Source organism: Ambystoma mexicanum, chromosome 9 (assembly GCF_040938575.1).
Source record: "Ambystoma mexicanum isolate Mex_15411 chromosome 9, UKY_AmexF1_1, whole genome shotgun sequence".
Lineage (NCBI taxonomy): Eukaryota > Metazoa > Chordata > Amphibia > Caudata > Ambystomatidae > Ambystoma > Ambystoma mexicanum.
Genome location: NC_090931.1, coordinates 744,038,019 through 744,065,659, shown reverse-complemented (window position 1 = coordinate 744,065,659; position 27,641 = coordinate 744,038,019). Strand labels below are relative to the sequence as shown.

The following is a 27,641-nucleotide window of genomic DNA, read 5'->3' as shown; positions in this document are numbered from 1 at the left end:
ATCGTATTAGTCCTGCACACTTTCTTTATTGGAGAAGGATAAATGTAATAAAATATGCATATTTCACTTTAGAATTTTTCTAGAGAAATGCGTGTATTATAAAAGGTGAGAATTTCCTATTGATGGACTGTCCAGCAGTGAGAAAACTTTACCTTTTACAAAGCTCACCTATAACACAAATGACTGCAGAATGCTCCATTTATACTTAGCCAACAATGCAAGGAACATCTGTTCTCTGGGCAAATGTTTATTAGTCCTGCACACTTTCTTCTACTTCTCTCTACCCTCACCCACCCCCTCTACTCTCTCTGCCCCCAATCACCCACCCAACCCCTCCACTCTCTCTACCCCTGATCACCCACCCATCCCCTCCACTCTCTCTACCCACCCCCTCCACTCTCTCTACCCCATCCACCCCTTCACTCTCTCTACCACCACCCACTCACGCTCTCCACTCTCTCTACCCCCAAAGAGCCACTCTCCCTACCTCCACCACCCCTCCACTCTATCTACCATATTCCCCCACCCTACCTCCACTCTCTCTGCCCCACATTCTTCCTCTTTCACTCTCTTTATTGCTTACCCTCTCCCTCTTTCTTGGTTTGCATGTAATAATGTCCCCTCAAAAATAACGGCAAGCAAAAAAATCACTGAAAAATTGCCGTTTTTGCAGGTACATTAGATGGGATATGTGGGGGACACCCCTGCAACCGGCAAACCATTATTTTTTCTTCAAGGGGACCAGGGGACAACCCTGCAGCCCTCGCTCCCCCTGTCCGTATGTATATGGTCACCTATATCATGTCGCCACAACCTTTTCCCGGTGACATTATATACAGCGACCATATATATTGGGATATTATTACCTGATACCCCTTTCTTGCTCATGTTTTCTCTTGCTCATCGATGGCACCCTCCATCAATGGCTTTCTCTCTTACTCTATTTCCTTCTCATTCTGTTGCACACCTGCACCCTTAATGCATCCTCTTTTGAAACTTAGCACTATCCTCCTTACACAAGGATGCCTACAAATGTAAAATGCAAATAACAGCAGTGAACGCCAAAACGATTGGCTTTGTCAATGCTTGTTTTTTCGACTAACGGTTTAGCATAAGACAGCCCTACGTCTATCAGATGTACCCACACTGCATTGCACCCTCCTTCTGTATCGCTCGTGCTGATCCTTTAAACTTTGGACAATTTTAAGAATCTTTTAGGAATGTACAATCTTTTAATGTGTAGCAATTTGACCTTCCCTTGTATCGTTGGATACGGTTCCTTTTGAGATATCATGGACTCATTCTTGTATCTAGAGATGCAAACATCCTTCTTGCCACCCTGCTCTATACCCACAAAGAGGCCAGCCTTTTATCCCGCTTCTTTCCAACACGTTTTTCATTTATATGTTGTGAATTTAGCAACCATTTCCCCAACGTAAAGCACTACATTATTTTGGAGCAAACATCCGCAGCGTGTCTATCAAAACATTAACGGACCGAAGATGTCAGAAAATACTAAACATAAAGAAAGCAGTCCATCTTGTCGTGATTCCCCTTACGATAAGAGGTTTCCTTTCAAATGGTGCACTGTGTGCTTTACTGACTCGTTTATGGTGTGTATCTCTTTTCTATTCCCAGGCTTTCTGTTTGCAATTTGTGTGAGCTTTTTGTCCCAAGCAGGCATGTTCTTCCTCATTATACCTCACACCCTGCCTTGCAACACCTGTACTTCAGGTCAACTGCCCTTCCTGCCTTGCGGTGTCATTGCACTATTATGCACAGCACCAGTCATTTTCATTCGAGCTTATGGGGTTCCCTATTTCTCTCCTTGCCTTGTTTTCCATCTGTCACGTACCTCAGCAACTGTCATTCATTCGCGTAACTTCATTCAGACGAAGTGTGGCGATGAAGGGGATGTATGCTTGAGTACACCGGACGTGCTGCATTCGCAGGTTAAAAAAGCACCCGAATCCATATGCATTGGAAAAGGTGGCGGCGGATAGCCATCAAGAGAACCTCCAAAAGTGGAAAAGGTGGCGGCAGGTGTAAGAGACACTAAAAACGGACAAGCGGGAGGGAGTATTTTCCCTGAAAGGAGAGAATGCGTCTTCCCAGAGAAAAGTATCTTTCTTCAAGGCCAAATGGGGTAGGTTAATAAGGAACCGAGAAAGTGAATGAAAAGACTGTTTCTGCATTGCTGGTTATTGCTGCTTCTTGCTACTTTTAGTTTATAAGAGGACATGCTGACTGTTTGTTTGGCATTGCAATGTAATCAAAGTAGTGCCTCCTACTATGATTTCCAAATTCTTTGTGTGGGGTTGTTTTCCCTGACAGCAAGCCCACCTCGGACTCTGAGGCACAAAACAAACTGCTCTGTAACAGTATTTCTATTTCTATTTCCGAACTAGGTAAATAAAATCTTAGAACATATACTTGCTCCAACATTGGACTGGTTAAAACTTTTACTGGTTTAAAGCTCACTCGAAGAAACAACCCAATGCAATATTGCCTACTTGTTTAAATGAATCAAGCGTACATTTAAAATATTCTCAGTAAAACACGGCCTTCCACATTGATCGGAATGTTTCCTCAGATTAGAAATGTACTGATAACCATTCAGAATTATGATGTGTAGAATGCCTTTGTGAAATCAAATTCAAACGCTTTTCTTATTTTTACGTTTACACTAATTCTATAAAAAACTGATCACTGATATGATTCAATAACCAATCCCTTTATTCAGATTAATGTTTATTTTTTAAATATGGACACAAGAATGTCTTTCATCAATGGTCCCTATGGTGTATTTGTATTTCGTGACAAAAAGGAATTCTAATACTGATAGCGGAGCTATTGTTTGTTAAAATAAAGCATAAACCATATTTTACCCCTAATCTCTATACTGTGTGGAAGAGTACAAAAGGCACAGTACTGTTTCTTCTTGTAAATAAAACCCCTCATTGGAGTGTTCGTATCGAATGGCCTTCGTATGTAACCATCTTCAATTGGGAAAAAACCAGATAGTCTGAAACACCTCCATGGTGTACAGTGAATTCATTAGTTTGTCCAATTTAAGAGATGCAGCGGTGCCTTTATTCAGCACTTGATTACACACATATTTTAAAGCTGTTCATTTAATTAAGGGTTGTAGTTAGGAATTTAAATGCAGAGCTTACTAGAAACTTTAAATGCTTGCTTTGATTGGAGATGATGATTTCCTAAACGAGAGTTGGCCGGGGGCTGGAAAAGCTTCCTTCTCTACCGCTGGCCTTCCACCTGAATAACAGCAGACCATTTTTGCAACTGATAAACAGCAGGTCATCCTGGCTTTTACTTAAACGTACTCATTGTTTTTCAAAGTCGCAATAAATCCTAATGATCTATGAACAACATAGGACAGGACTAATAGAGTATTAGTGGGGAGGCCAGAGTGAAGAAGGAGGAAGGTAGTTGCGAGAGAGGGGCAAAGAGAGTATTTGAGATCATGAGACTGAGGAGTAAACAGGGGTAGACAGCCATAGCAACCCCCTTAGTTTCAACCATCCAAGTCTTCCCAGACCAGTTCTTTAAAGCGTTATTAAAGCACCTTAAATCTACGCTGTTTTTCTGTGGATTTCTGAGGCCATCTTTGACGGTCGACTCTTCTAAATCATGTCACAATTAGATCCCTCAGCCAAGGAGCTGGCGGTGATGCTACATGCTGAAAAAGCTTTTGATTACATTTTCTCCACTTCCTTGATGACTGTATTGTGGATGTGTGCCATTGCTCCATATTTGATTGCTTGCGTTATCTCTGTTTGCTCACCCTAATGCCAAGATCTGAACCAATGGGACCCCCTTCTTCTTCCATAATGTTTGGCTGGGACATTTACCTTTATCGCCCCTCTTACTTTTGCCCTGGCTGTCGAACCATTGGCTCAAATGGTTTGGGAGAAACATGTTTATTGGAGCCTTGGATTGTCTACTGACCCTGAAGGCGTCCTATACGCAGCTGCTTTTCTTAGGGTTTCTAACAGAAAGCAGAATAATTTGCCACACGTGATGCAGAATAACATGCAGTTTGCTCCTACTTGGGTTTTAGAATAAAATTGACACAATCTGAACTGTTTCATCTGACTGATAATAGGGCATGTGAAGGCATTGTGAAGTAAGACAAAGACAACAGATTCAATGTCTAAATAAACTGGTTTATTTTTCTTTAATATCAGGATGAAGTAAAGCCTTACTTGCCCTATGCTAAGGTGGGATTTCTCTATCTGAAGAAACTAAGGATTGTCTGTTTCAGTAAGTTCAACTTAAAAGTCTGTATGTGTGCAAAATGTATACTTGCCCTCACAACTAAAGATAAACAATGAGTAGGGATGTCAGCAATAAAAGAAATAGTGATCAAAATAAAATTTCGATCTTCTTCTAGCCCATGGCTTACTTTCTAGCTTCCCCTTCCCCAAGTCAAAACAGTTCCAAAAGGTCTTGGTGTTCCCTACCCGAAGAGTTCTGCTCCTCGGGGTTCCCCTCCCCAAGAGTTCACCACAGTTCACATCTCAGGGTTCCCTTCCCCAAGAAGCTTTGCCTTTTCCAAGTTCAAAACCAGTTACAAAACGTCTTGGGTTCCCTGCCTCAAGTCAGCTCTTCTAGCTTCAAAAGGCCTCTGGGTTCCCTTCCCCCAAGAGTTCACCACAGTTAGACAGTTCCAAAAATATCTCGGGGCCCTTTCCCCCAAGGATTCAACATAGTTCATGAAGTTGCAGGGTTCCCTTCCCCAAGAAGTCTGTTCCCTCACATTCCAAAATATAACCAGTTCACATCTCTTGGCTTTCAAGAACAGTTTCAGTTGAACTTTCCTTCAATAACAATTTCAGTTCAACTTTCTTCCAAGCTTTCCAAATAGTTCATACAGATTGCACTCTTTCTCATTCACTTCAGCAATCGGTGACAAAATACGGTTTCTGTAACTTTTTTTTTTTGGCTCTTTCTAAGCAGGAGTCACTCGATCTAGGCGCAGTTGTCGCACCACACGGTCCACCCATTACCGGTCACGCAACTGATAACCCTTGGCACTTTGTTATACTTCTGTATTCTTTGGGCTTTCTTGCCAACACAAGTTTTCTTTCTCTGGACCTGTGTCACTTGTCAACACTCCTTTAAAGTTATCCTTGACAGTCTCTTGGCTTTGCCACAACGTGTTCTCCACAGAACTCACTCTGTGGTGTTTGTTTTCCACCACCTTGCTTTCACCTTATTCATACGTGCTCACCACTTGCTTTTCACTTTGTTCATGAACGCTCGTCACTTGTTTTCACTTTGTTCATAAATGCTCATTATTTGCTTTTCATCACTTCGTGCATAAGTACTCATCACCTGTTTTGTATTCTCATTTGTTCATCATCTCTCTTTCAGTTCGAGATTCAAGAATACTTGCTGTACTCTTAAAAGTACTAATAACTCTTTGCAGCTTGTTCCAAAACCAACTTTCATAGTTTTCAGTTCGTTCAGCAATAACATATGCCTTCTCACTGCTCCTGGAGTGGCCTGGTATGAGTGTTCCCTTCCTTACACTAACCGGTATGTGGTCACTCCTCTGGGAGTCTTCTTTGTACTCTCCGGCTACCTTTCACTCCGCTTGTGCTTTTCGGGAGTCCGGCGAGCAGCGCTCGCCATCTTCGTACCTTGCTGCTTGCTGCCTGCAGTGCTTGGGAATCTTCCGTGTTCTACAGCTTTGACTGTAGACTGAAAGCAAAGGGAACGTCAGGTGTTTCGACCCTCTCATGGCCCACTCGAGCCCCGGCATCTCTGTCACCCTTCTATTGCACACAGTGACCTTTCTGCCAGCCTCTCTCCAGCAGGCTCGGCGTCTGCCAGCCACGCTCTGCTCTTCAGGCAGGTCTATCCTCATGCGTCGGTCTCCCTTTTTATGCACTTGTGGCATGTTAAACGGTTGCAGGTGAAAGTCCTTGTCTTCAATTGCCTGACCACAATCAAGCCTATTAGCTGGACATGCCTGACTATAGCAATGGCATTCCTCTACAGTCCTCTTTTTCATCTCAGTTCCAAAGTGGTGTAAATGAATGGGAGTATGCTTAACTCCCAGTTGTTACTTACTTGTGTTGGTATGGAAATGATATTTCTCTGAAATAACAAGTGGAGGATAATGTGTGTTTAACCTGCCCACATAAGGAGGTGCCCTCCTAGTTGGATCTCTTCCTCGTCCCAGTATAATAATAGTATTTCCTATGGTCATTTTTAAAGGATGGAGAGGGAAAGGCTTGATAGTAACCTATAAAGGCTACGGGAAATGAAGGTTCATTGTAAAAAGGGATTGGGGGATACCATGTCTCACCCAAGGGCATCCTCTCCCCACTCCCCAAGTCTCCTCTGCCCAGGTGATCCACCCTCACATATCCACCCCCAGGGTCGGGATCCAAAAGCGATGGCCTTTCTCTGGCCACCTGAACAGGGGATGGCAGGGAAAAAGAAGTGAGGATGCCCTCGGGTTCCTCCAGTCACCACTTCATGAATTAAAGGGTTTAGGTTGGTGCTGCATACGCATACTTGGTAATTAAAGTAGCCAAATCTCAAAATGGCTTCAATACAAACTATCTAGCTTGCTGGTAGCTCCATGTCCTTCTGGCTAAATTGAAAAGATGGTCCCTTAGACCACTATGAATGACAGGCCTCATCTCACTCCTCAAAACGGCTAAAGTACCAGTATGTATATAATACTCAAAACATGTCCCCATCTGGTGCGGGTTGTGCATTCCTTACTACAGTTTCAAGTATGGTTGTACAATTTATGTGGTTTCCTGTCCCTCCCTCCCTCAATAATGAAGTGGTCATTTATGAGCAGACTATATGATCGATGGATCCTTGAGACGCTTGACTTCAAATTGTACTGAATGGCATCTCAAGCCCAATTTGCGGTTTATTGATAATGAAAAACCAGAAAGTGACCATCATCCCCTGGTAGCAACAATTGGGGGAAATAACAAGGAGGTGGCTGGTGCCAAGGATCATAACTCTGCCCAACCACTGATATTAACTGGTCATGCTCGTAAGGGGGTTAGGTGGGCCAACTTACTGAAACAGGATTTGAAATCACCCATCTATGTGGCCATCTTGAGTAATATCGCTGCAATCTGTGGTACAGACTGCAGCGATAACATTGTATTACAAGAATTTGAGCAGCTTAAAGTGAATTTAATTCCCCTCGTATCACTTCCTGGCCGTGTTGTAAAGAAACACTCTCTGATTAAGGTTGGCTGGCAGAATGGTGCCTTTTCTAGTGCTAAAAGTGAGATTGTGTCTTGTGTAAATAGCCCATTGGGGATTGATAAATTGCTTCTACGATTGAAATTGGAATGCAGGGAGTTGATTGGGAGGAAAAAAAGAGGGATTGTTACTGAACAATGGGCTAAGCTGCATGGTGCCTTACAATCAAGGAACGCTTGTTCCTTCTGGAAGTTGGTCACTGACAAGAATCTGAATGTGGGGAGAGTGCGTATTTGAATATTTGCGACGTTGAATGGCATAGCCATTTTTCAAACTTGTACCTAGCTGAAGTACCCCCTTCACCTAGTGCGCCAGTTTATAGACCACCACCTCCTGCCTCTTTCCGATTTTCTGTTGGTGATGTGGTGACAGCCAGGGTCGGATTGGCCCTTCGGCCTTTCGGCCCCTGGCCAGGCCGAAATCGTCTCTGGGGAGTGGGGGCTGGTTTCTTGCCATGCCTGGGCCGGTTTGGAAGAAAAAAAAATTTGAAAATCAATATACATATTTTTTTAAGTATTATTTTTTTTTTCAAAAAGCCTTTCATCCTTCTTAGGTCGATAAATGAGTACCAACACTGGTTGGGTGATATTGTATGCATATTTGTTCTATAAAAGAGCTTAAGCGTAAGGGCTATACAATAACATATTATCATTTGGTCTTGGACGTCTGCTTGGATTCACAGTAATTTAGTATACTTAGGAACAATGCTATTTGATGCCACTTGCTGTTTTGTCAAGGGGTGAAAGGTCATGTTTCATCGCTTCCCGGGATATCACTTTGGGGTGGGGGCAAATGAAATCACTTCCAGGGATGTCATCAGAGGTCAAGGGTCGTGAGGCGAGGGGTGGGCCACTTTTTTTGGGTGACCGGGCCTATTTCTTTTCCCAGTCCGACCCTGGTGACAGCCCTTAAAACTCTGAAAAATAATAAGGCGACAGGTTCTGATCTGATCCCCGTACATTTGTTTAAAGATGAGATAGTGGTATGGGCCCCGGTGTTGTCCAGGCTATTTAATGCTATTTTGTCCAGCAGGGAGATGCCATCCTCTTGGCGTAGGACAGCAATCATGCCTATATACAAAAAAGGAAGTAAACAATCTCCAGCTAATTGTTGGCCTATTTCGCTCATGGATGGTGTTGGCAAACATTTTGGGAAGCTTATGCTTAATCTTCTTCAGAAGTGGCCCGAACGTGAAGAAGTGATTAGCTACCTCTAGGCTGGGTTTAGACTAAATAGGGGAACGATAGATAACTGTTTTATCCTTTTTCTGATTATCGCTAAATACACTATTTTAGAGCGAATGTATCTATATGTATTCTTTTTGGACCTAAAAACAGCTTTCGATATTGTATCAAGAGAAGTATCATGGCAGATTTTGTTGAAACGTAGAGACCCCTCCCAACCCCCGTATTGGTGGCCATCATACGCTCATTATACTCTGCTAACAAGGCCAATGTTAGATATGGGTTGGGGGGTGAGCAGACCCAGGAGTTTGGGGTAAATGTTGGTGTAAGGCAAGGCTTTGGCGTGGCCCCCCTTATTTCGATGTATATATATACAAGAAATTATTGATGCATTGACACGAGGGTGCCATGACTGTCTAAGGATGGATGCCAATAATTATCCCGTGCTTTTTAACACGGATGATGCCATCCTTCTGGATACCACCCCCCAGGGTTTGAGACATGCCCTGTTTATATTTGATTGCAAATGTACAGAACTGCATTTGTCTTTAAACATTGCTAAATGCAGAGTGATGAATTTTAAACCTCTACGTGCGAAAGGGAGATTATTAACACTGAATGCTTGTGACTCCACCATTGAGCAAGTTTTATTTTGACTATCTCAGAGTTCGTTTTGAGGATTCCTGCAGTTAGGGGCTACATGTGGCCAAATCAGACTTATCCCTAACTAAGTACTGTGGTGGTATTTTGTCTTTTTTGTTAAACATGTCAGAGGTGCAATCTTGCCTGCCTTGGAATTATTCCACAAACAAGCTTTACCCGCGCCTACGTATGGCTCAGAATTGTAGGGCAACGCCAATACTGCTAAACTGTCTATTTGCGAAAACAAATTTTTAGAGAAATTGTTGCTTTTGCCTGTGTCTGCTCTGACTGCTCTGGTCCAGTTGGAACTTGACAATAATCAGGTATTGGCTAGGATTTCATTCAAGACAATATTGTTCTGGGTGAGAGTTCAGACTGGCGAAGGTCTGGAGAAATACAAGAATGCTCTGTCCCATGTTATGAGTTTAAACGGGGGAGAAGCTTAAATTGGCACGCATACGTAAAGTCATGTCTTCTTCAGCTGGACATGACTGATTTGTGAAATAAGCCTCAGAATACCAAGGCAAGGGATGTGAGTATCCTGAAAACCAAGGTAAAGCTGATAATGTGTGAGAATCTGATAGCTGATGCTACAAAGTTAAAATCCAGTGTCCAATATCTCGAAAGTACGATGTGCTTAGGGTTTAAGGTCTATTTGGGTGTCATCCTCTTACCATTTCAGAAATCTTTATATGTACGATTTAGGGTTGGCTTTTTATCAGTAGCTTGTAAAACCAACAGATGGTAGGAGACCATGTCGGACCTCTGCCCAACGTGTGGATCCTATGTGGAAATAATGCTGAATTTTTTGTTAATGTGTAGTGAAACCCATCGACTGAGATGTATGTATTTAAGACCCATCCTGAATATTGGAGGCAATCGTTGTGTAACTCTTGCTATGAGGTTCTTAATAGAATGTTTGCATCCTCATGTGGTTTATGGGACTGCACGCTTTATTTACAGGGCAAGGTTACAGAAAAATAGGGATTTAATGTTTGGAACTAGTAATTTGGTAATTGATGGAAAGCACCCAAGGCTGCGAGAATGATCTCTCCTTGGTCCTTATGCATCTACATTTTTAACAGTTATTAACTGTTTAACTTTTATGTGCTGTTTTTTATTAATTGCTCATGTTCTATTTTTAATTCCGGTGATATTCTACCATGTAATTCTGTGTATTCTTCAACCCCAAACGCTGTTAAATGATTGCCTTTGTATGAAATATTCTGTTGTTCTATATTAACAGTTTATTGGAACTTGAAGGTCAAAACGAATACAAGTATGTTTGACTGACTGATTGATATGATGCAGACGCAAATCATGCCCAAGTAGAAAAGCGCAAAGCTAGTCTTTTATGATTGCCCACTTTGTGGACTCTATCATGACTACTTTTTTAAGGCCGCTCTAAGCTGTTTCATAGACTGCAGCTCTCTATGCCATATAATAAGAATAGCAGGTTGTCAGGTGTTCCCAAGATATAGCACCTTTATTGGACCTAGCTGTACAAACGCAATGGAAATGGGCATGATTTAAGATCCTGGGGACGTTGTCGTATCCTAACCCGGAGGACTACAATACCCAGAGAGCCTTGCAAGAGGTATTAGTGGGCTGGGGACCGGCGCCACAGTTAAGTTGAAACTGAAGACAAGTATTACCTCTGGCAAAATGAGCAAGCACGTTTTTGCAGACTCCAAACACCAGAGCTGTCTGCACGTTCTGCGTCTGAACGGTGCAGGCACGCTGATGATCACTGTGGAGCTGCTTGCCTTGGGGATAGAGATTCCAAGATGGCACTACACGCCACCGACACCTTGAAAGCCTCAGAGACCACTATAACCGGCAATACCACCTATAAAGTAATTAACCAATAGGAAAGCCTCCCAAAAAATAATCTAATGAGAGAGGTTTACCAGTCCTCAGGGCCCAGGAAATAGCCAATCAGAGCTAAGTATTCACATTGAAATGGGGACTAAGATATCGGGAGCGAGGTCCGGACTCAAGCCCCTACCTAAGGGGTGTAAAAAGGGCTGAACAAGTCCAGTGAGCAAGAAATACCCAGAGGAGACTTATGTTTGTACTCACGCTCCCTAGCTGCAAGAGGAGAAATCTGAAGGAAGGAATATGAACTGCTGGAGGGAGCCAACGGTTCAGCAGGGATCCAGGGAATCCTTAAAGCAAACCCAGGACTTGGATGGACCACTTTGAGCCCTGAGAGTCTATGTCCAGGAGGCACATTTTGAGAACCCCGAGAGCAAGTCAAGATCCAGAGGCTGGGAGCACTGTGAACCCTAATAGGGAGCCAAAGGTCCATGAGGGACCCATTGTGAATCCTACAGGAAGTTTATGGCCCAGGAGGAACATATTTAGAGTTCAGAAAGCAAGCCAAGGGCCATGAGGGATCTTTTGGGAATTCCGAGAAAAGCTCAGGAGGGACCTCAGCTGAATATAAGTACGCCAAGATGAGTAAGAGACATACAGAAAGCAGTGGGAAATGCTAGGGCCAGGATAATCCCATCTATGGTTGTGTTAAGGCTGAAGGAAGCCTGAAAACAAGAGCCCAAATCCTTGGAGAAGCATGTAAGGAAAAGGTGAAAGCAAGGATGCTTGAAAAAGAAACCAGCATCTGAGAAACTGACAAAAATACATTCTCAGATCATCACTTCTGTTTTCTTTATTTTAGACTAGTGTTGGACTTCTGAAGAGTTGGTTTGGAACTCTTTTCTTTGGCCAATCCGTGCAGCATTTTGTGTTGTTAGTCTTGGGTATTTATGTAGTCCATGAGGCCCTCTGGCGCATCACTCATCCAAGGAATAAATCTGTCTGAGTCTTAAGATTCATCTGAATTTAACACATTTTCTTTCTTGTTGATGACTAACAATTGTTTGATGTGGTCTCAAAAATTGTAAATCTTATCTTACATGCATGAATGCATATTAATAACAATTCAAATATTATCAAGACCATTCGTTCATGCTTTTCATCAAAAATCATATAAATATACAGTATTTGTATTATGAAAAATAACTCTAAACAATCACAATAAATAATGTCTTTCTATTTCTAAGAATTGAATCAGTTGATGATAAACATAATGTACACTCAACGCATTTTGAAGTTAATTTCTTCTTCAGGAGCTCAGTCTCATCAACTACATATATATTCATTGGTATACCGTCATTTCATCGCCGCACTTTTCATCGTGGGGTTTTTTTGCCGCGATTTTTTTTTCGAAAAAAAAACATCGAATTTTTTGGGGGGGTAAATTTAAAAAAAATGGGTTTGGGTGTTCGGGATGTTAAAAAAAGAAAAAAAAGAATGGGGGCTTCGGGGGGTAACCCCCCCCCCAAAAAAAGAAAAAAAAATCGCGGCAAAAAACCCCACGATGAAAAGTGCGGCGATGAAATCACGTAGAACCATTTTCATATATCCTACATATGCTGTGCACTTTTCCATCATCTGTTATCTACTGATCTTTTCATGTATATGTGCGTTCGTATCGAAACAGAATTTTATGTAACTGTAAAGAAATGCGTCTTATTCAAAAGATTGCTTTTGCTCCTTTATAAAACATAGACATTCTCTTTCTTCAAATCAATTTTAGTTTAATCTGTTTCTGACTCTCTTCCTCCAATGTTCAAAAGATGATTTTTACTCCTTTATAAAACCTAGGAATTCTCTTTTTATTGATCAATTTTAGTGGTTTTACTTCGTGGTAATTTACTCCGTGGAAATGACATGCAACCAACATTTTAGTTTCAGCTGTTTCTAGCTTTCTTCTTTTCTGCTGTGTTCTTATGCCGCCTTTTCTGGAGTTGAATGGGTAAAAACATAGGAGTATCAGAATCAGGTAGTGTGGCCTATAATATTATTGTATCAAATCGGTTTGTCTAGGGCGGCCAGGAAGCTAAGAATTTCTTAAAACTAGATAGTGAACTTTCTGTTGGCCTCATCATTTTGATATTCATTTTCAGAATCTTGTGTCCCAAAGAGGCACAAGGACTTATGAGTGCAGGTTTAAAACGTGTATGATGTTGATACTCCACTTACCAGGCCTTGGCCCCTGAAGAAACCCCAAATTTGTATTGATCCATTCCTGACACTGTTTACCTTAGTGAAAACGTTATTAGTTTTAGAGCAAACCTTTAGTTCATGTAGGCATTTGATCCAACCCATACTTGTAAAACTGCAGAATAAGCATGCACTTATTGACTCACACTTTCAGAAGGACATGTATTCTTGCCTCAGGTACATGGTTGTAATATATTTGTAGGAATTCCTGGATACCTTTCCGCAGCTAATTTCACTAGGGTCTTGTGATTACAAGAATGTACACATTGGATGCAGTTTCTGAGGGTGTGTTTTTTATTATACATAGAGTAGACACATAGTCTTAAGTGGTCAGCCGACACGTGTTTCGAACCCGAAGGTTCCTTCTCAAGGCAGGTGTGGTAGCCATAGGTCTTGAGTTTGACAATGAAGGTTGATTCTTAGTGACCGTATGGTAAGGGTTTCTGGGTTGCTTAGATTTCAAGGCTGGTGCCTGGGCGTCCGTCCGCGATTGCTAATTCGAAGGAGGAGCCACAAGACCCTATTGAAATTAGCCGCAGCAAGGTATCCAGGAATTCCTACTTTTCCACTGCGAAAGGTGTTGGGTTCACCTTTTCACATCTGTGACCTTGCCCTGAGCCATTAGACAATCAGAACACAAATTGAGCTCAGCACAAGATGTTCTACCCTAGAGCCCACCTTCCCCCTATCTTGTAATATATTTGCTCTTATGAGATCTTCACTGTCATTGGACTCAGCTTCGTTTTACCAACAGACGTTTAACAATGTAACTACACATATTAATTTGCCCTTCTTGATTGTCAAATGCTGTATTTTGAAGATGCAGGCAAGTCATCATGGTCACAGTCCAGAGTATTGGTTTAAAGCGCTTTTATGGACCAATGATTGTGAAGAACTACACTTATCCTTGCTTTCCTCCAGGCAACAATCAGATGATGTTATGGCTGTCTTCCAGGCTTATCTCCCGTCCCAAATAAACCTATCATGATTATTTATGGTGTAAAGTGTAAAACATGCTAAAATGTATTTCTCTGCCGCTAATGAAAGTGTTATGTGACCCTTGACACATGAGTTCAGTCTGCTCATCGTGCATTTAACTGATGTGCGCTACTATCGTGTTGTGAACATACCCGTCATTACGTGTTAGTGATTGTATTATAATGACTTGTGGCAGGGTATGCCACATTATCGACAATGGATAATAGCATATTGTAGAATAGATGAAGTATCAGAAAGTATCATGGTGCGAGCAAGCGCGTTTGGGGTGAATTTCAGTTATATTTTAGAAAATATGTTTGATGAAAAGTAGGCTTTATTTTAGTAAGATAGTTTATATGTTCACACTTAATCTCATTTTCAGTATGTCTTTAAAATGTGCTAATGAGTGGGGATCCTGTGCACAAACATTTGATTTCCATGTCCATAAATGCTATTGTGTTCTAACAGGCTCTACAGCTTCTTGAGTTTTTTCGTCATTAGTTAATGACTTGTTCTTTTTATGTTTCAGGTTGAAGCAATTTAGCAGGCTCCAGGTTGTGCTACAACATCTGGTAAGTCCTGTATATTGTCATAATTTGCCTATCAAGCTTGCTTATGTGCATATTCTTACAGTGTTGGTGAAACAGTCTCCCAACAGCTGGCTGTTACTCTCTGCATAAACCTTATTCTTCTGTTTCTACTATAAAAATAGGTTTCAGAGAAAATAGGACAAAATGTAATGCAACAATGTAAGCATCATGATGGCTCGAGGGTACGTTGCTGTATCTCTGACCTTCTCTTCGCTGGTTGAATTTGTACCACAAGGACCTCATCTTGGAGTTTCTCAGTGGTTTTCCATTTTCTGAATTGCTCACTTCAAGTCACCTTCTCAGACGCGTAAATTATTCAAGGAATAATTAATAATTACATTGGTTTCCACTGAGCGTAAAGGATATGAAAAACAGACTTGAATCATTAGATGATTTTCACTTAAGACATGCCTTCCTTTATTCAAAACCTCTCATGTCTCCTCTTGAATGTTTTAAGCCACTATAAATAACATAGGTGCTTTTGTTTTAAGTTTCCTTTAACACAATTTGCCAAACATGGGCTTGTTTCGCAGAAATTGTGTGCTCCAACTGGATCGTAATGCAGAATTAGAAACAAGTGTACAGTAATCTAGAGAGATGAGGTGATTTTGCTGACAAGGAAGTGGTTGTGTGCATGAACACATTATCTGGTGTACTGAGTTAGGTCCCCTTGCTCTCTACTGCCTAAACAAGTGCTCCAGCTTCTGTGCCTACTTGAGAAAGAATATCCTCCAACCTTATCAGAGACTAAGAAAAAGCTCCTTGTTTTTGGTCCTTTGCTAGGGCATGCCTTGTATTCACTTGCCGACTGTATCTTTTGTGTGGAAACCATCCCAGAAAATGGTAAATTGCAGTTCTTCCCGAAGCCAGAAGTTTTTTTTGTGTCCAAGATTCATTTAACACTATAATTCCATGCAAACGTCATGCCAGCCTGACCACACATCATAGTCCGGAACGTCTGTGTTTGCTATGCCTGCAGCATAGAGCCTTTAATTGGGCATTTTCTGATGATGATGCACCGGAAGACTTAGCTTTACTTTCAGATACAGAGCATGTTTGCAACTTCACAAATTAAGGCAAACTATTCCACCAGGTCAACAAAGAATCTAGTCTTCCATCTCCTGTTCTAACTCCACCTTCGTTTAGTGAGTACTTGTTGTGCCCAATGGGTTGTAAACAATTGCCCTGGGGGGGAGTAACAAACTGTCCCTCCGACTGCTCCTCACAAGTCTATTTAATCACACCTAAAGCGGAGGATTCGACTGAAAAGGTGGAGGTATGCCTCAAGGCTCTCCCAGGCTGCAGAGACATGACAAATAACAGATCAACAAAGCTTACTGAACTGACTTACCACTACTCCCTCCTATCCAAACCCTAAACACCCACCCTTCAGCGAATGGATTACTGCTGGTAATCTAAACGAGAACTAAAGTTATGCATTACTAATTGACTGACTGAGATGGTTTGACAGAGGGAGAAGTTTGAAAACCTGAGTGTGCGTACTATTATGTTAGAAGTGGATTCGGCTGCAGGTAAATGCAAGGTGTGGGTTGCCTGCCAAGCTTGCCACAATTTGTAAATTACAGAACTTAGGTTGCATTCACACTTCGCACAAATCACAAAAGTCAATGCATAAATTGCATGTATTTAATTGATTGTAGGTCAGCCTGACATGTGTTTCGAGCTATGTGCTCTTCGTCCGAGGCTTGTTTAGTCTTGGTGTCAATCAACTGTCGAATGACCGTGGGCGCACTTATTGTGCAAATTGCCATCTATTTAAACCGCTGTTGCGTGATTCCATTCAATAGATAATGGTAATTACCAGCCTTCCGGCGTATGATCCCTTCTGATTTGTGCGCAGTGTGAATGCAACCTCTGCTCTGTAATTTACTAATTGACTGGTGTGTCAGACTGATCTATTGTCACTGATGGCCCAAGGAATACGCCAAGACACAGAAGGTTCAAGGATTTTTATTTGTAGATTGTTCAGGCCTTCGGTGGTCTTTCTCTCTCTCTCTGTGTCTCTCTCTGACTCTACCTCACTCACTCACTCACTCTCTCACTCTTGTCTAGAAAGTATCAATCCTCCCTAGCTGAAGCTCCCCCATTCCTCAGGTTAGTATATACAACATTTCGAACCCCTACTTTCTAGATTTGGTCTTGTACTTGTGGTGAAAATCTAAAGGCAAACGCCTTGTCTATCTGTCCTAAATCAGGAACTTCCTAGTAAACCTACAGTATCCTGTGGTTAGTTATCTAAAACATGGATGGTGGACTGTGCCTTTTGGGCATTTTGCCTGATTCTGCCTCCTTCCTGTCATGCACACATACTCCTCTCCCTCTCACTCTCACTTCCTGAGATTCCCCTCTTACTACTCTTCTCCTTCCAATTCCACCTGCTTCCCCTACTCCCCGCGTCTTCCTCCTCTGTCCCTCCGATGTCTCTCACTCCTTCTAAGTCTCCCCTCCACCCTTAGATGTTACTACACTATTCTAATACTCCACCCCCCACATGACTACTTCCCCTCCACACTACTACTCTCCACCATGAAATTCATCCCCCTCGACACAACTACTCCCCCTCCAGACTACTACTCCCTCCTTCATACTACTCCCTCCATACTACTACTCCCTCCTCAATACAAGTACTCTCTCGTCCACGTGGAGCGAATGAGTGTATAGGGAGCGGATGAATGTATTGTGGTGCTGATGAGTATGTGGAGTGGAGGAGTGTACGGAGCAGATGAAGGTGTGGAGCGGATGAGTATGCTGAACGGAGCAGTATGCTGAATGGATGAGTCCGTAGAGCTGATGAATAGTATGTTGAGCGGATCAGTGTGTAGACCGGATGAGTATGTAGACCAGATGAGTGTGTAGATCAAATGAGCGTACTGAACGGATGGGTATACAGAGCTGATGAGTATACAGAGCGGATGAGTGCGTAGGCAGACAGAAGTACGTGCGCGGGGTAGACTGGAGTGCATGCGCAAGAAGGACAGGAGTACGTACGTATGGAACACATGAGAGCATGCGTGAGACACACTGGAGAATGAAGAATAGACTAGAACACGCAAGGTGAACCAGAGTGCGTGAATATGTCGAGCACACATGAATGTGTAGGACAATCTTGAACGCCTGAAATGAACAAAAATGCATAGAACGGACCTGTCCGCACGGAATTGCGTGACGTACATAATATGCTTTGGAATGCAGGGAATACATCATACCACACCCCACGCTTACTCTCTCCCTTACACCACCACTCAACTAGTACACAGAGATACTATGACACCATTCGGTGTAACTGTTCTCATATCAACATCTCCCGCTCACTCCCCATCACTCTAAGTAAACATTGCTGGTTTCGCACCCACCAGCCAGGCGTTCTCCTCAGGCCTAACGCAGCCACACTCGATCTGGATAAAGCCGGCCAGAGCGAACACATACTCCTGATCTCTCAACCACCACACCTACCGCTAAGAAGCAGCTACCACTTGAATTCCGCACCAGCTGCACACATACCTAGTGCGCACACGCACTTTTTGGACTCTCTCTACTGACCCGAACTTCGGTTCCCAAGGGCGTTCAACCTACCAGCGCCTTCAGACCATACCAATGGTATATAAGGCGCTATATAAATGCAAAATAACATAACACACTACTACTCCCTCCGCCAGACTACTACCTCCTTCAGAATACTCCCCCTCCACACTACTACCCCCGTCCTCCTGACTGCTACCCCATTCTCCAGACTACTACTCCATCCTCCATCTGCTACTCAAACACCCCCTTTCACTAACGCAAACACGTCGCAATGCATTCCCAATTGCACTCACCAACCAATGCCTCACCAGTTCCAAAAATCACCACCACAATCCACTCCACCATCTTTCCTCCTGCTGGTCTCTTGAGCTACCCCCTCCCCCTTCTCTGACCTCAGCTGAACAAGCCACACCTTCATGTTTCCTAGGATCTCTTTTAACCCCTACCCTATACTTTGGTTTGCTCCACTGTCCTTGGCCATCTTGACCCTGTCTTCCTTGCCCAGTAGGTGTTACAAACATTAGAGGCTTGGCTTACAAAGGTGAGTAAAGTCTTGTTGTGTGTTCGCTGCTCTGGAAAAAGTCCCCCGTGGTCTAGGTCATTGGCAGCTGTTTCGTTGCTGTGCCCCCTAGCACTGGGGAGCAGTGTGCTGTGCCGGGGAAATCTGTGTAAGACCTCTATTCCCTTTCTCGCTATCTCTCCACCCGATGTCTGTGGCTCTGCTTGTTGCACACCGATCATGTGAGATGCTGATGGGTCGTAGTGCTGCGGTTGGTGTGCCAGTATTGCCATTGCGTCACTGATGATTCTAGGTTAGAAAGAGAGAACCTGGACAGAATTTGGAGTCATCGGAATTGGGGCCCTTCCATCTACCACCACCTCCCCTCTGAGGTAGGACTAGCTGTGGATTCCGCACTAGTAGGCCTCCCACCCCAGCTTGAGAAGGGTTCCCGTCCTCTCCCGAGTACTGACCTTGTCACACTGCACAATATCACTTCTATGATTGAGCTTCTACTGGTATTTAGGAGGCATCAAACCTGCTATAATTCACTGAAGAATCAAATTACTCCTGTTTGAGTGACTCACTCTGCAGGGCACACTCTTGATGTTCTGATCTCAGACCTTCCCCCTTCTATCCCTCTCACCACGCCTCTCTCCTGGAGTGATCACTTTCTCCTTTCCTCCCAGCTCTCCTCTATCCCTCAGGCCAAGCCACCTCCAGCACTGCCACCTACCTTCTCAGTTATCCGACCCATGAACCGTGTGTCAGTTGAGGCTTTTGCCGCCACTTTCTCAACCCCCCCCGTCCCCTTTTGCTGACTCACACCCTGACACAACCCTTTCATGCTCCACTGTGCTATATCTGATACTCTTGATGTTCTTGCCCCTGTCATGAGGATTTGCTTAAAGCCCAAAGTCAAGTGCAACTTCTGGTACGACTCAGAACTCGTCACCCTTAAACACAAGTGCAGGATGGCTGAGAGGAAATTGTGTGCTTCCGGTACATCCTCTGACAAACTGGCCTGCCGCCTGCTCCAAAGGCAATACTGGCTCTCTGTCCGCACCAAGAAGAGAGCCCACAACAAAGCCCGAGTCTCTGCGGCATCTAACAACTCGGGCAAACTCTTTAAAATCTGCAAGGAGCTGGCCAATCCTGCTGTAGTCTCTACCTCTCCTGTCCTCTTCCAGGCCCTCTGCACGGCTCTGGCTTCTCATTTCATCTCTAAAATTCAGGACATTCTGTCCTCTCTCTCTTCCTCTCCCCCTCCTCCCTCATCTTCCTGCTCTTCCTGTGGCCCTTCTTCGGCCACCTCTCCTCCCTCCTTCTCTGCCTTTCCCCTGTTCTCCCCAGACAAGGTTTCTAAACAAGTCTAATCTATGAACGTCTCGTCAAAACAGGTTCACTCCTGTTCCTCCGAAACCATCAAGGACCACATTGACACCCTGGCTTCTGCTCTGGCTGACTTCTTGAACCACTCCTTCGCCACTGGAGTCTTCCCTTCCGCCCTGAAGCACTGCCTTGTGTACCCTCTTCTTAAGAAACCGTCTGCCGACCCGTCCTGCCCGGCCAACTATCGCCCAATCTCCATCACTCCTTTCCTGGGCAAACCCCTGGAAGAGCTGACCATCTCCCAGCTTAATCTCCAAACTGAATCTGTTTGTTGTCTCCATGACCATCAATCTGGCTTCAGAGCTGCCAGAAGCACGGAAACTGCTCTCCTGAGCATCCGTGAAGACCTGCTCTCCAACCTCGATTCCAAGACCCCCTGTGTCCTCATCTTACTTGATCTCTATTCTGCATTTGACACAGTCAACCATGCCATCCTGCTCAACTGCCTCCGTGATAACCTGGGTATTACCGATCAGTCCCTGGCTTGGCGGACTTCTTTCCTCTTCAATCAACCGTCTCAGGTCCAACTTGAGTCCTTCCTCTCCTCTATCTCTACCTGTGGTGTTCCCCAGGGTCTAACCTCTCTCCCTGGCTGTTCAACCAATACCTGGCACTTCTTGCCCACCGCATTGCTGCTCTCTGTCCCAACTTTCAGTGCTATGCGGATGACACTCAGCTCATTTTCAGGCTCCCTTCAGCCACCTCTTCTCCGACTGTCTATCTGCTATCTAGGAGTGGTGTGCCGTCAATGATCTCTGCCTTAATGCTAGTAAGACTTAGATTCTCCTCATCGGCACACCTGCTGCCGCCTTTCCTGTCCCTCTCTGGCCGGCCTCTCTTGGCCCTCTTTCTGCTCCCACTTGTGAGGCTAAAAACCTCGGGGTCATCTTCGGCTCCACACTCTCCTTCTCTCCTCACATCTCTGAGGTCTCTAAGAAGTCACACTACCAGCTGCAACTCCTCAGAGCTATTCTTCCTTTCCTTTCTTTCCCCCAGAAGCTCACTGTCTCCAGAGCTCTGGTTCTCTCTAGGCTGGACTACTGCAACAGCCTCTTTCTAAATCTGCCTGCCTCTACTCTTCGCCCTCTGCAACTCATCCAAAACAGGACTGCGAGACTTGTCCTTGGCCTCAAGCCCAGGGATGGTATTTCTCCAGCGCTGAAGTCCAAGACCGGCAGATCAGAGGTTAAAAAGCCAATAAATTCCATTAGAAAAGATGTGTGAGGCTCTGGTCACTCAGTTCAAAGCGCATGATCTTCTTCAGAATGAATTTGTTACACTGGCGTGGCGGACAGGAGATGCATTTCCTTCACACGTCATCAGGCCCCAAAAACCTAGGGGGATATTCCTCTCTCTTTGAGTCTTCCAGAAACATTGCCGGCGACGGTGCTGATTCTTGACAGCACTTGACCAAATTACTTGTGGTGAAGGTCAAGGCTGCCTCTCTTATACACGCTGAGAAAGAAAACACAGAGTTGCAATTTCATAGCATACACAAAGACAGTTTGCACTATGCCTGAGAGCGTATGACTTATACTACCTCAGGCTGCATCAGGCAACGCATTAGCTACAGGAAAATCAGTACTTATCATTTTAAGTCCCCATGCTTTAGAGATGTCAAGGTGTTTCCTCCTCAGGAATGCATGGCTTTGTTCATTGACCTCAGATCAGTGACTTCTTAGAGACGTCGGAGATGTGAGGAGAGAAGGAGAGAGTGGAGTTGAAGTTAACCCTGAGGTTCTTAGCCTCGCAGGTAGGAGCAGTGGGCGGGCCAAGTGAGGCCAGCCAGAGAGTGAGGGGAAAGGAGGGTGCTGGTGTGCCAATGAGGAGGATCTCAAGTTGGACCTGGGAGGGTCAATCGGAGAGGAAAGAGGTTAACCAGGCCAGAGCCTGATCAGTGATACCCAGATTATCACGGAGCCAGTTGAGCAGGATGGCATAGTTAACCGTGTTAAAGGCAGAGGCGAGATCGAGTAGGATGACGACAGAGGGGAGATTAGAGTCCAGGTTGGAGAGCAAGTCTTCAAGGATGTTCAGGAGAGCAGTTTCCATGCTTCTGGCTGCTCTGAAACCAGATTGATGGTCATGGAAACAGCCAACAGACAAGATCTGATGGGGCCATCCATTAAACGAAAAATGTATTGACGCAGGGAATGTCCAATTGTGTGGTACCTTCTTGACTTGAAGGTACTCTCTCACTTGTTTATATTCTATTCTCCTCACAAGGGTTTGAGAGGCAATGTCCTGGAAGAAGAGCACTTTACAAGTTACAAATTCAATGGCAGTTTTTTTCTTGTCACTAGTAGAATGTTCTCTTTGGCTGCAAATAATATGTTATATGGCATTTGTATAGCGCCTACTGCCATAGGTATGGCCTCAAAGCGCTGTGGAGGATGGATGCCCTTTGGAGGACCGTGGTCCGAGATGCGAGATGTGGAGGTAGGATTCTAAAATGCATGTGTGCATTTTTAGCCAGCACGAAGGTAGGTAGCGAGTCACTAGGTCCCTAATATTCTAAAATGTGTGTGCATTTTCTAGCCAGCCCGAAGGAAAGTGGGGAGTAGTAGGTCCATGCCAGCACCCTATACAAATCGGAGCAGAGGATGGGTGCTGTCATGTAGACTGCCAGGGTAGAAGGAGAGACGAGGAGCTTGATTATGTGCACAGCTGTACCAATCTGTTTGTGAGACTCTGCTGCATTCTATTGGCAGTAGTGAAGTGTGTTGGATGGGTGAAGTCGAGCAGTGTTCACTGCAGATGTATCGGGGTGAGTGGCCATGCCCTGGCAGGGGTACAGCTACGTTCCATTGTGGTGGAGTGCAAGACGTTCTAGAGAAGCAAGGTTGAGACCAAGTTGGAGCGATGCCTTGCAGGGGTTCTCATAAGGCCTTACTGAAATGTTTTCCGTTGGTGGCTAGGTTCAACCTTGTCGACTCATCGGGTGCCTCTGATTCCTGTCAGGTGGGGGTAGTAGTTCACCTAGGGTATGGACTAAGTCTGTCAGGATGCTGAAGGGAAAAGCCAGATTTTGAGGGCCTTCTTGAAGGCGAGGTGATCCTCCATGCAGCGGATGGTGAATGGGATTGAGTTCCTTGGACTGAGAAAAACGAGCCCCCTATTCCACTTGATTATGCCACTGGGATGACGAATGAGTGAAGCCTTGTAAGGATAACCCACAATCTGTCTCCTGTTGAGCTCTGTTTTGGCCCAAATATGTGGGCCCTATCTGTTGCTAGATCCAAGCCATGGCTATCTGGCAGGAAGGAATCAAATAGAGGCGGCAGGATCCCCGGGATGTCCTCCTTCTCCAGCCCTTTTACAGCTTTCAAACGTAAATTACCTCTGCAGGACCGGTTTTCCAAATCCTCACACATCTCTAGCAGCTGCCCTGTGAGTGTTTGCACGGCCAACACTTCTCCCTGAAGCGCAGGAATCTTGTTCGAAATCTCAGTAATATATTGTTCGTTGACTGACACTTCCCCAACCCCTCTCCAGTGATTACACTTCTAAATAGACACTTTCCAGCGACATCCTCATTCCATCTCTGAGAGATTGGATTTCTTGTGTGATGTTTTGCTTGCAGTCCCCTTTAGAGGCAGTGAAATCTTTTATGAATGCTACTGGAGAGCCCCCTCTGGGCATCCCGACAGTGGCCCCAGCCCTGGGCTCCGTAGACATACTTAAATCCTGTTCTCGAGTTTGCCTACTTGCTCGGGAGAAGACAAAGTTGTCAAGAGTGATCTTTGGTTTATTCTTCCGCCTTCCTGACATAAATATCCTGGGCCTCATTACAAGTTTGCTGGTCCGCTAACAACGGTACTGGTAAGCTTGCCGGTACCGTTGTTACCGGACTGGCAAACTATGAGTTCTGCTGGCGGGTGCCTTCCTGCCCGCCGGGACTGACCTACTTGGCGGACCGGCACCCGGGAGCAGAATGGTGCCGGTGCATCCGGCCTCCCCATTCTGATTGAGCCCTATCGGGCTCAATGGGAATGGGGATTGATTATTACCGGCACCCGGCAATGGGGAAATACAGGGTCCGCCAGGGCTGTAATGCCCCTGTATTTCCCCATTGCCAGGCACCGGGATAATTCGCAAGTTTGGCAGCAGCCTGCCGGTTTTACCGGCAAGGCTACCGCCGGACTTGTAATGGGGCCCCCTGTCTATTTGACCAGTGATCGCTGAGACTGAGCAAACTTTTTTAATACAACCCACCGAACTGCCTGACTTTGACCCCACCGATTCCACCTATTACTCTCCAGTTAGTCCTCGTCACTAAAAAGTTGCAGCAGACTCCCTAGTCACTGACTGTCGGAGAACAGGGTTTCCCAGTCTTCTGATAGCCCCCAAAGCTTCCACCAGGCAGATCTTGGTCTCGCAGAGGAACTGTGAAACGGCTAACCTCTCACATCTTGTCTCTCCAAGTGGCAGTCAAGAGCCTCCATTCTCCGGTGAGCACTTAGAGGCGCTGACATGGCCCTGGAGGAGTGGCGTCATTAGGGGCTACCTCGTGGGCCATGGCGGCTCAGGTATTCAGTGGGACTTCCTGGGTGGGGGCCAGGGGTGTAGCACCGGGGGCTTTCAGTCCAGTCCTTACCTGTATCCCGTCGGGGCATGAGGGGGGAAGGTATATAAGCGGTACTGCACCCGGAATCCTCCTCTTGCTTTGCCGACGTGGTCCTCCCGCGCCTTCCCTGTTCAGGATTGATTGGGCAAAGATATCCCACCAAGCCCTCTTTACCGTACTAGTGGTTGTGGTGAAAATTATAAGGTGTGTTTTTCAGTTGCATTTTATGGATGGCAGCGCTGTGGACGGGGACCTACACAATGGATTATATCAAATGTTCGGACCATGACCAAAATGTTGCATTAACAAGAACCATGAATTTGCTACCCAGGTGTGGGTTGAGGGGTCCACTCGCGTCCAATATGTCAAGCAGGCGAGGACAGCGGGGGTGGGCCCTCGGGTTGCCCATTGGGTGGATTTGTAGCCCAGGCTTGGGCGTGTGGTCTGTCTGGCTGGACATTGGATTTTATACAAGTAACCGTAGGGCAGCTTAGCCAGCCAGTAGGCCAACAGGCATCTGGCGGGTCGGCAGAGCTGCTAGGGGTCGAGGTCATGGTATCCAATGATGCAATATGTAAAAGAACTATTGGGTCCCATAACTGCTGTGGAAAATTCTGTAATAAAATGCAGCCTGTTTACTTCCAAAAATGGGTGTGTTATCCCTTTTTGTGAATTAATGTATATATTATGTTCTGAAGCCAGAGGCATACTAAGGGTGCACCCCTATAGCTCCACATGATCACTCGATGCGTAATGTGGCTGGCGTGCCTCTGTCAACCGCTTGACGCAGTGCCCCTGCAGAGCGCTTTCTTATCACCTCCCGCAGTTCGCCGGAGCATAGAAGAGTGAAAAGGAGTCACAGCCCACTGCACCAAGCATACACAGGACGACACGCTCATCCTTCCTTTTATGTTTCGGTGAGTCACTGCCAGCCGGTATGCATCACTCTTCACTTCCTCGAGTCGCCGGTTTCTTGCTCCCGAACTCCATGTAGTCTGCCCAGCCTCCAAACCCCTAGAGTCCAGCGGCACCTCTCGATCAGATGCCTTATTAGACCGGCTGCTTGCTCTACTTCCACCAGTCATCAGATCAGCCTAGGGGCACTCTGTGTGCATCTCTGCTCCTCTGTGGGTTGAGAGCAGGACTCCCCATGATTCGTTCCAGTGAGCGACCCTCCCGGGTCTGACATAGACGCTGCTTTTGGTGTACCGGATGGGAGCTCCATGGGAATGCACCCTACCGAACCACCATATTGACTTTGCCCCTTTCTTTTACTTTTAGTATAAAAAATACGTAACAGGTCACCAGTGCATTATGGCCCATTAATACCTTTCCATAGTTATAACGGCATTTGTAAACAAATCATTCTTGTTGTTTTTGTTATGTCAACAAAATGCATTAATGGAATTATAGACTCATAGCATAAGGTTCCCTTAGTCTTTATCTCACTCTTTCTCTGTTGCCTGTGCATCTTCTCTCTCTCCCTCACCTCTCTTTCACGTTCTCTCTGTTACCCACCTTTTCTTTATTTACATAGTTCGCTTCCACCCACCCACATATAAGACAGGGATGTGTACACCTAGAGTAGAGTGCAAAGACTCTATATAAAGCTATTTAATGCTGCTTGGAAGAGGTTTGTGCAAATCAAACCAATAGGTTTAAAAATAAAAAAAATTGTGTTTATTCACTTTAACCTTGTAATAAAACCAATACAAAGGTAGAAAAGTAGAGAGCACCGACAACATACAACCGCAACCAAATAACAAAACGGAGTCTTATGAGGTAGCAACCTTATCAGTCCACGTTTAGTAGGGGGTCGGGCAGTAAGCCAAGTGTCTTAACTCTTGCGACCATAGCCAATAATAAGTGGTGCCCAGGATACGTCCAGGATAGTGCAACAGGGTAATACCAGTCCTTATGAGAGACCGTACGTGGTAAAACAATCTAAAGTCCCAGAAATACAAACACTAAGTAAGTGGGGAGCACTAACATTCTGGAAACATACCGCAGAGACCAAACATATTATATGGGAAGAGACGTAGCTCAAATAAAGTCAGGATAAGGAAAACAATGATGCACTGGCTCCAAACCCTTCATCCATTGTCCCTGTCCGATGGCTTCACTGCAAGTATAGTTTTCAAACATTTCTCTACCCCTTCCGTATCCCAAAAGAGGTACTTCTTCCCCTGCAAGGTCACCCTATGCTTGGCTGGATGGAGCAGGCCCGCTTTGACCCCACGCTCCAGAAGAGCTTTCTTAGTAACATTGAGGACCCTTCTTTTCCTGTCGATAGCTGGAGAGAGATCGGGAAAAAAGGTAGATCAAGAGGCCCTGGTATTCCACTACTTTCTTGCCCGCTGCCGCCTTCGAGATTCTGTCTCTAGCGCAGGAATCACTCAGATGCAACAACAGCGTAGGGCCCACTTCTGATGCTAGATTTGCTTTGGTTCCATCTGTTCTGAGCGTATAGCATCTGTCGACATAGATAGGATGGTTCTCCACATCGAGATTAAGTTGCTCAGAAAGCCATGTCGACACAAAGCGTATGGGATCCTCCCCCTCGCCCCCTTTGGGAGACCGATAATGCTCACTTGTGATGCCCGCATTGCATTTTCCATAAATTCAAGTCTGTTATCTGTCACTTTACAACCCTTCACCATCAACTCCATTTCTCGGCCAAGCTTCTGGACCAGATGGAGCCCCTGTGCGCATTGTTTGTCTAACTTCGTGATCATCAACTCTAGGGTGGAAGTCCTTGTTTCTAATTGAGCCACTTTATATTTCAATTTGTCCAGCTTTCCTTCCATATGCGACATGCTTCCCATGGGAGCCATGATGAGGTCTTGTGACACATACTTCTCCAGGTTACGTTGCCCACCTCGAGGAGCAGAAAAGTCAGTGTCTTCCACTGT

The 27,641-nt window shown here is 44.9% G+C and overlaps 1 protein-coding gene across 3 annotated transcripts in view; it reads left to right on the top strand.

Annotated features, from left to right (window-relative positions):
* HIBCH (3-hydroxyisobutyryl-CoA hydrolase) overlaps window positions 1-27,641 on the top strand; it is a 1,493,921-nt gene that overhangs the window by 165,715 nt on the left and 1,300,565 nt on the right. For all 3 annotated transcript variants that reach the window (XM_069615663.1, XM_069615664.1, XM_069615665.1), the window contains one exon: window positions 14,668-14,710. In XM_069615663.1, the coding sequence (XP_069471764.1) occupies window positions 14,668-14,710 (43 nt within the window). The remainder of the gene's footprint in view (window positions 1-14,667; window positions 14,711-27,641) is intronic.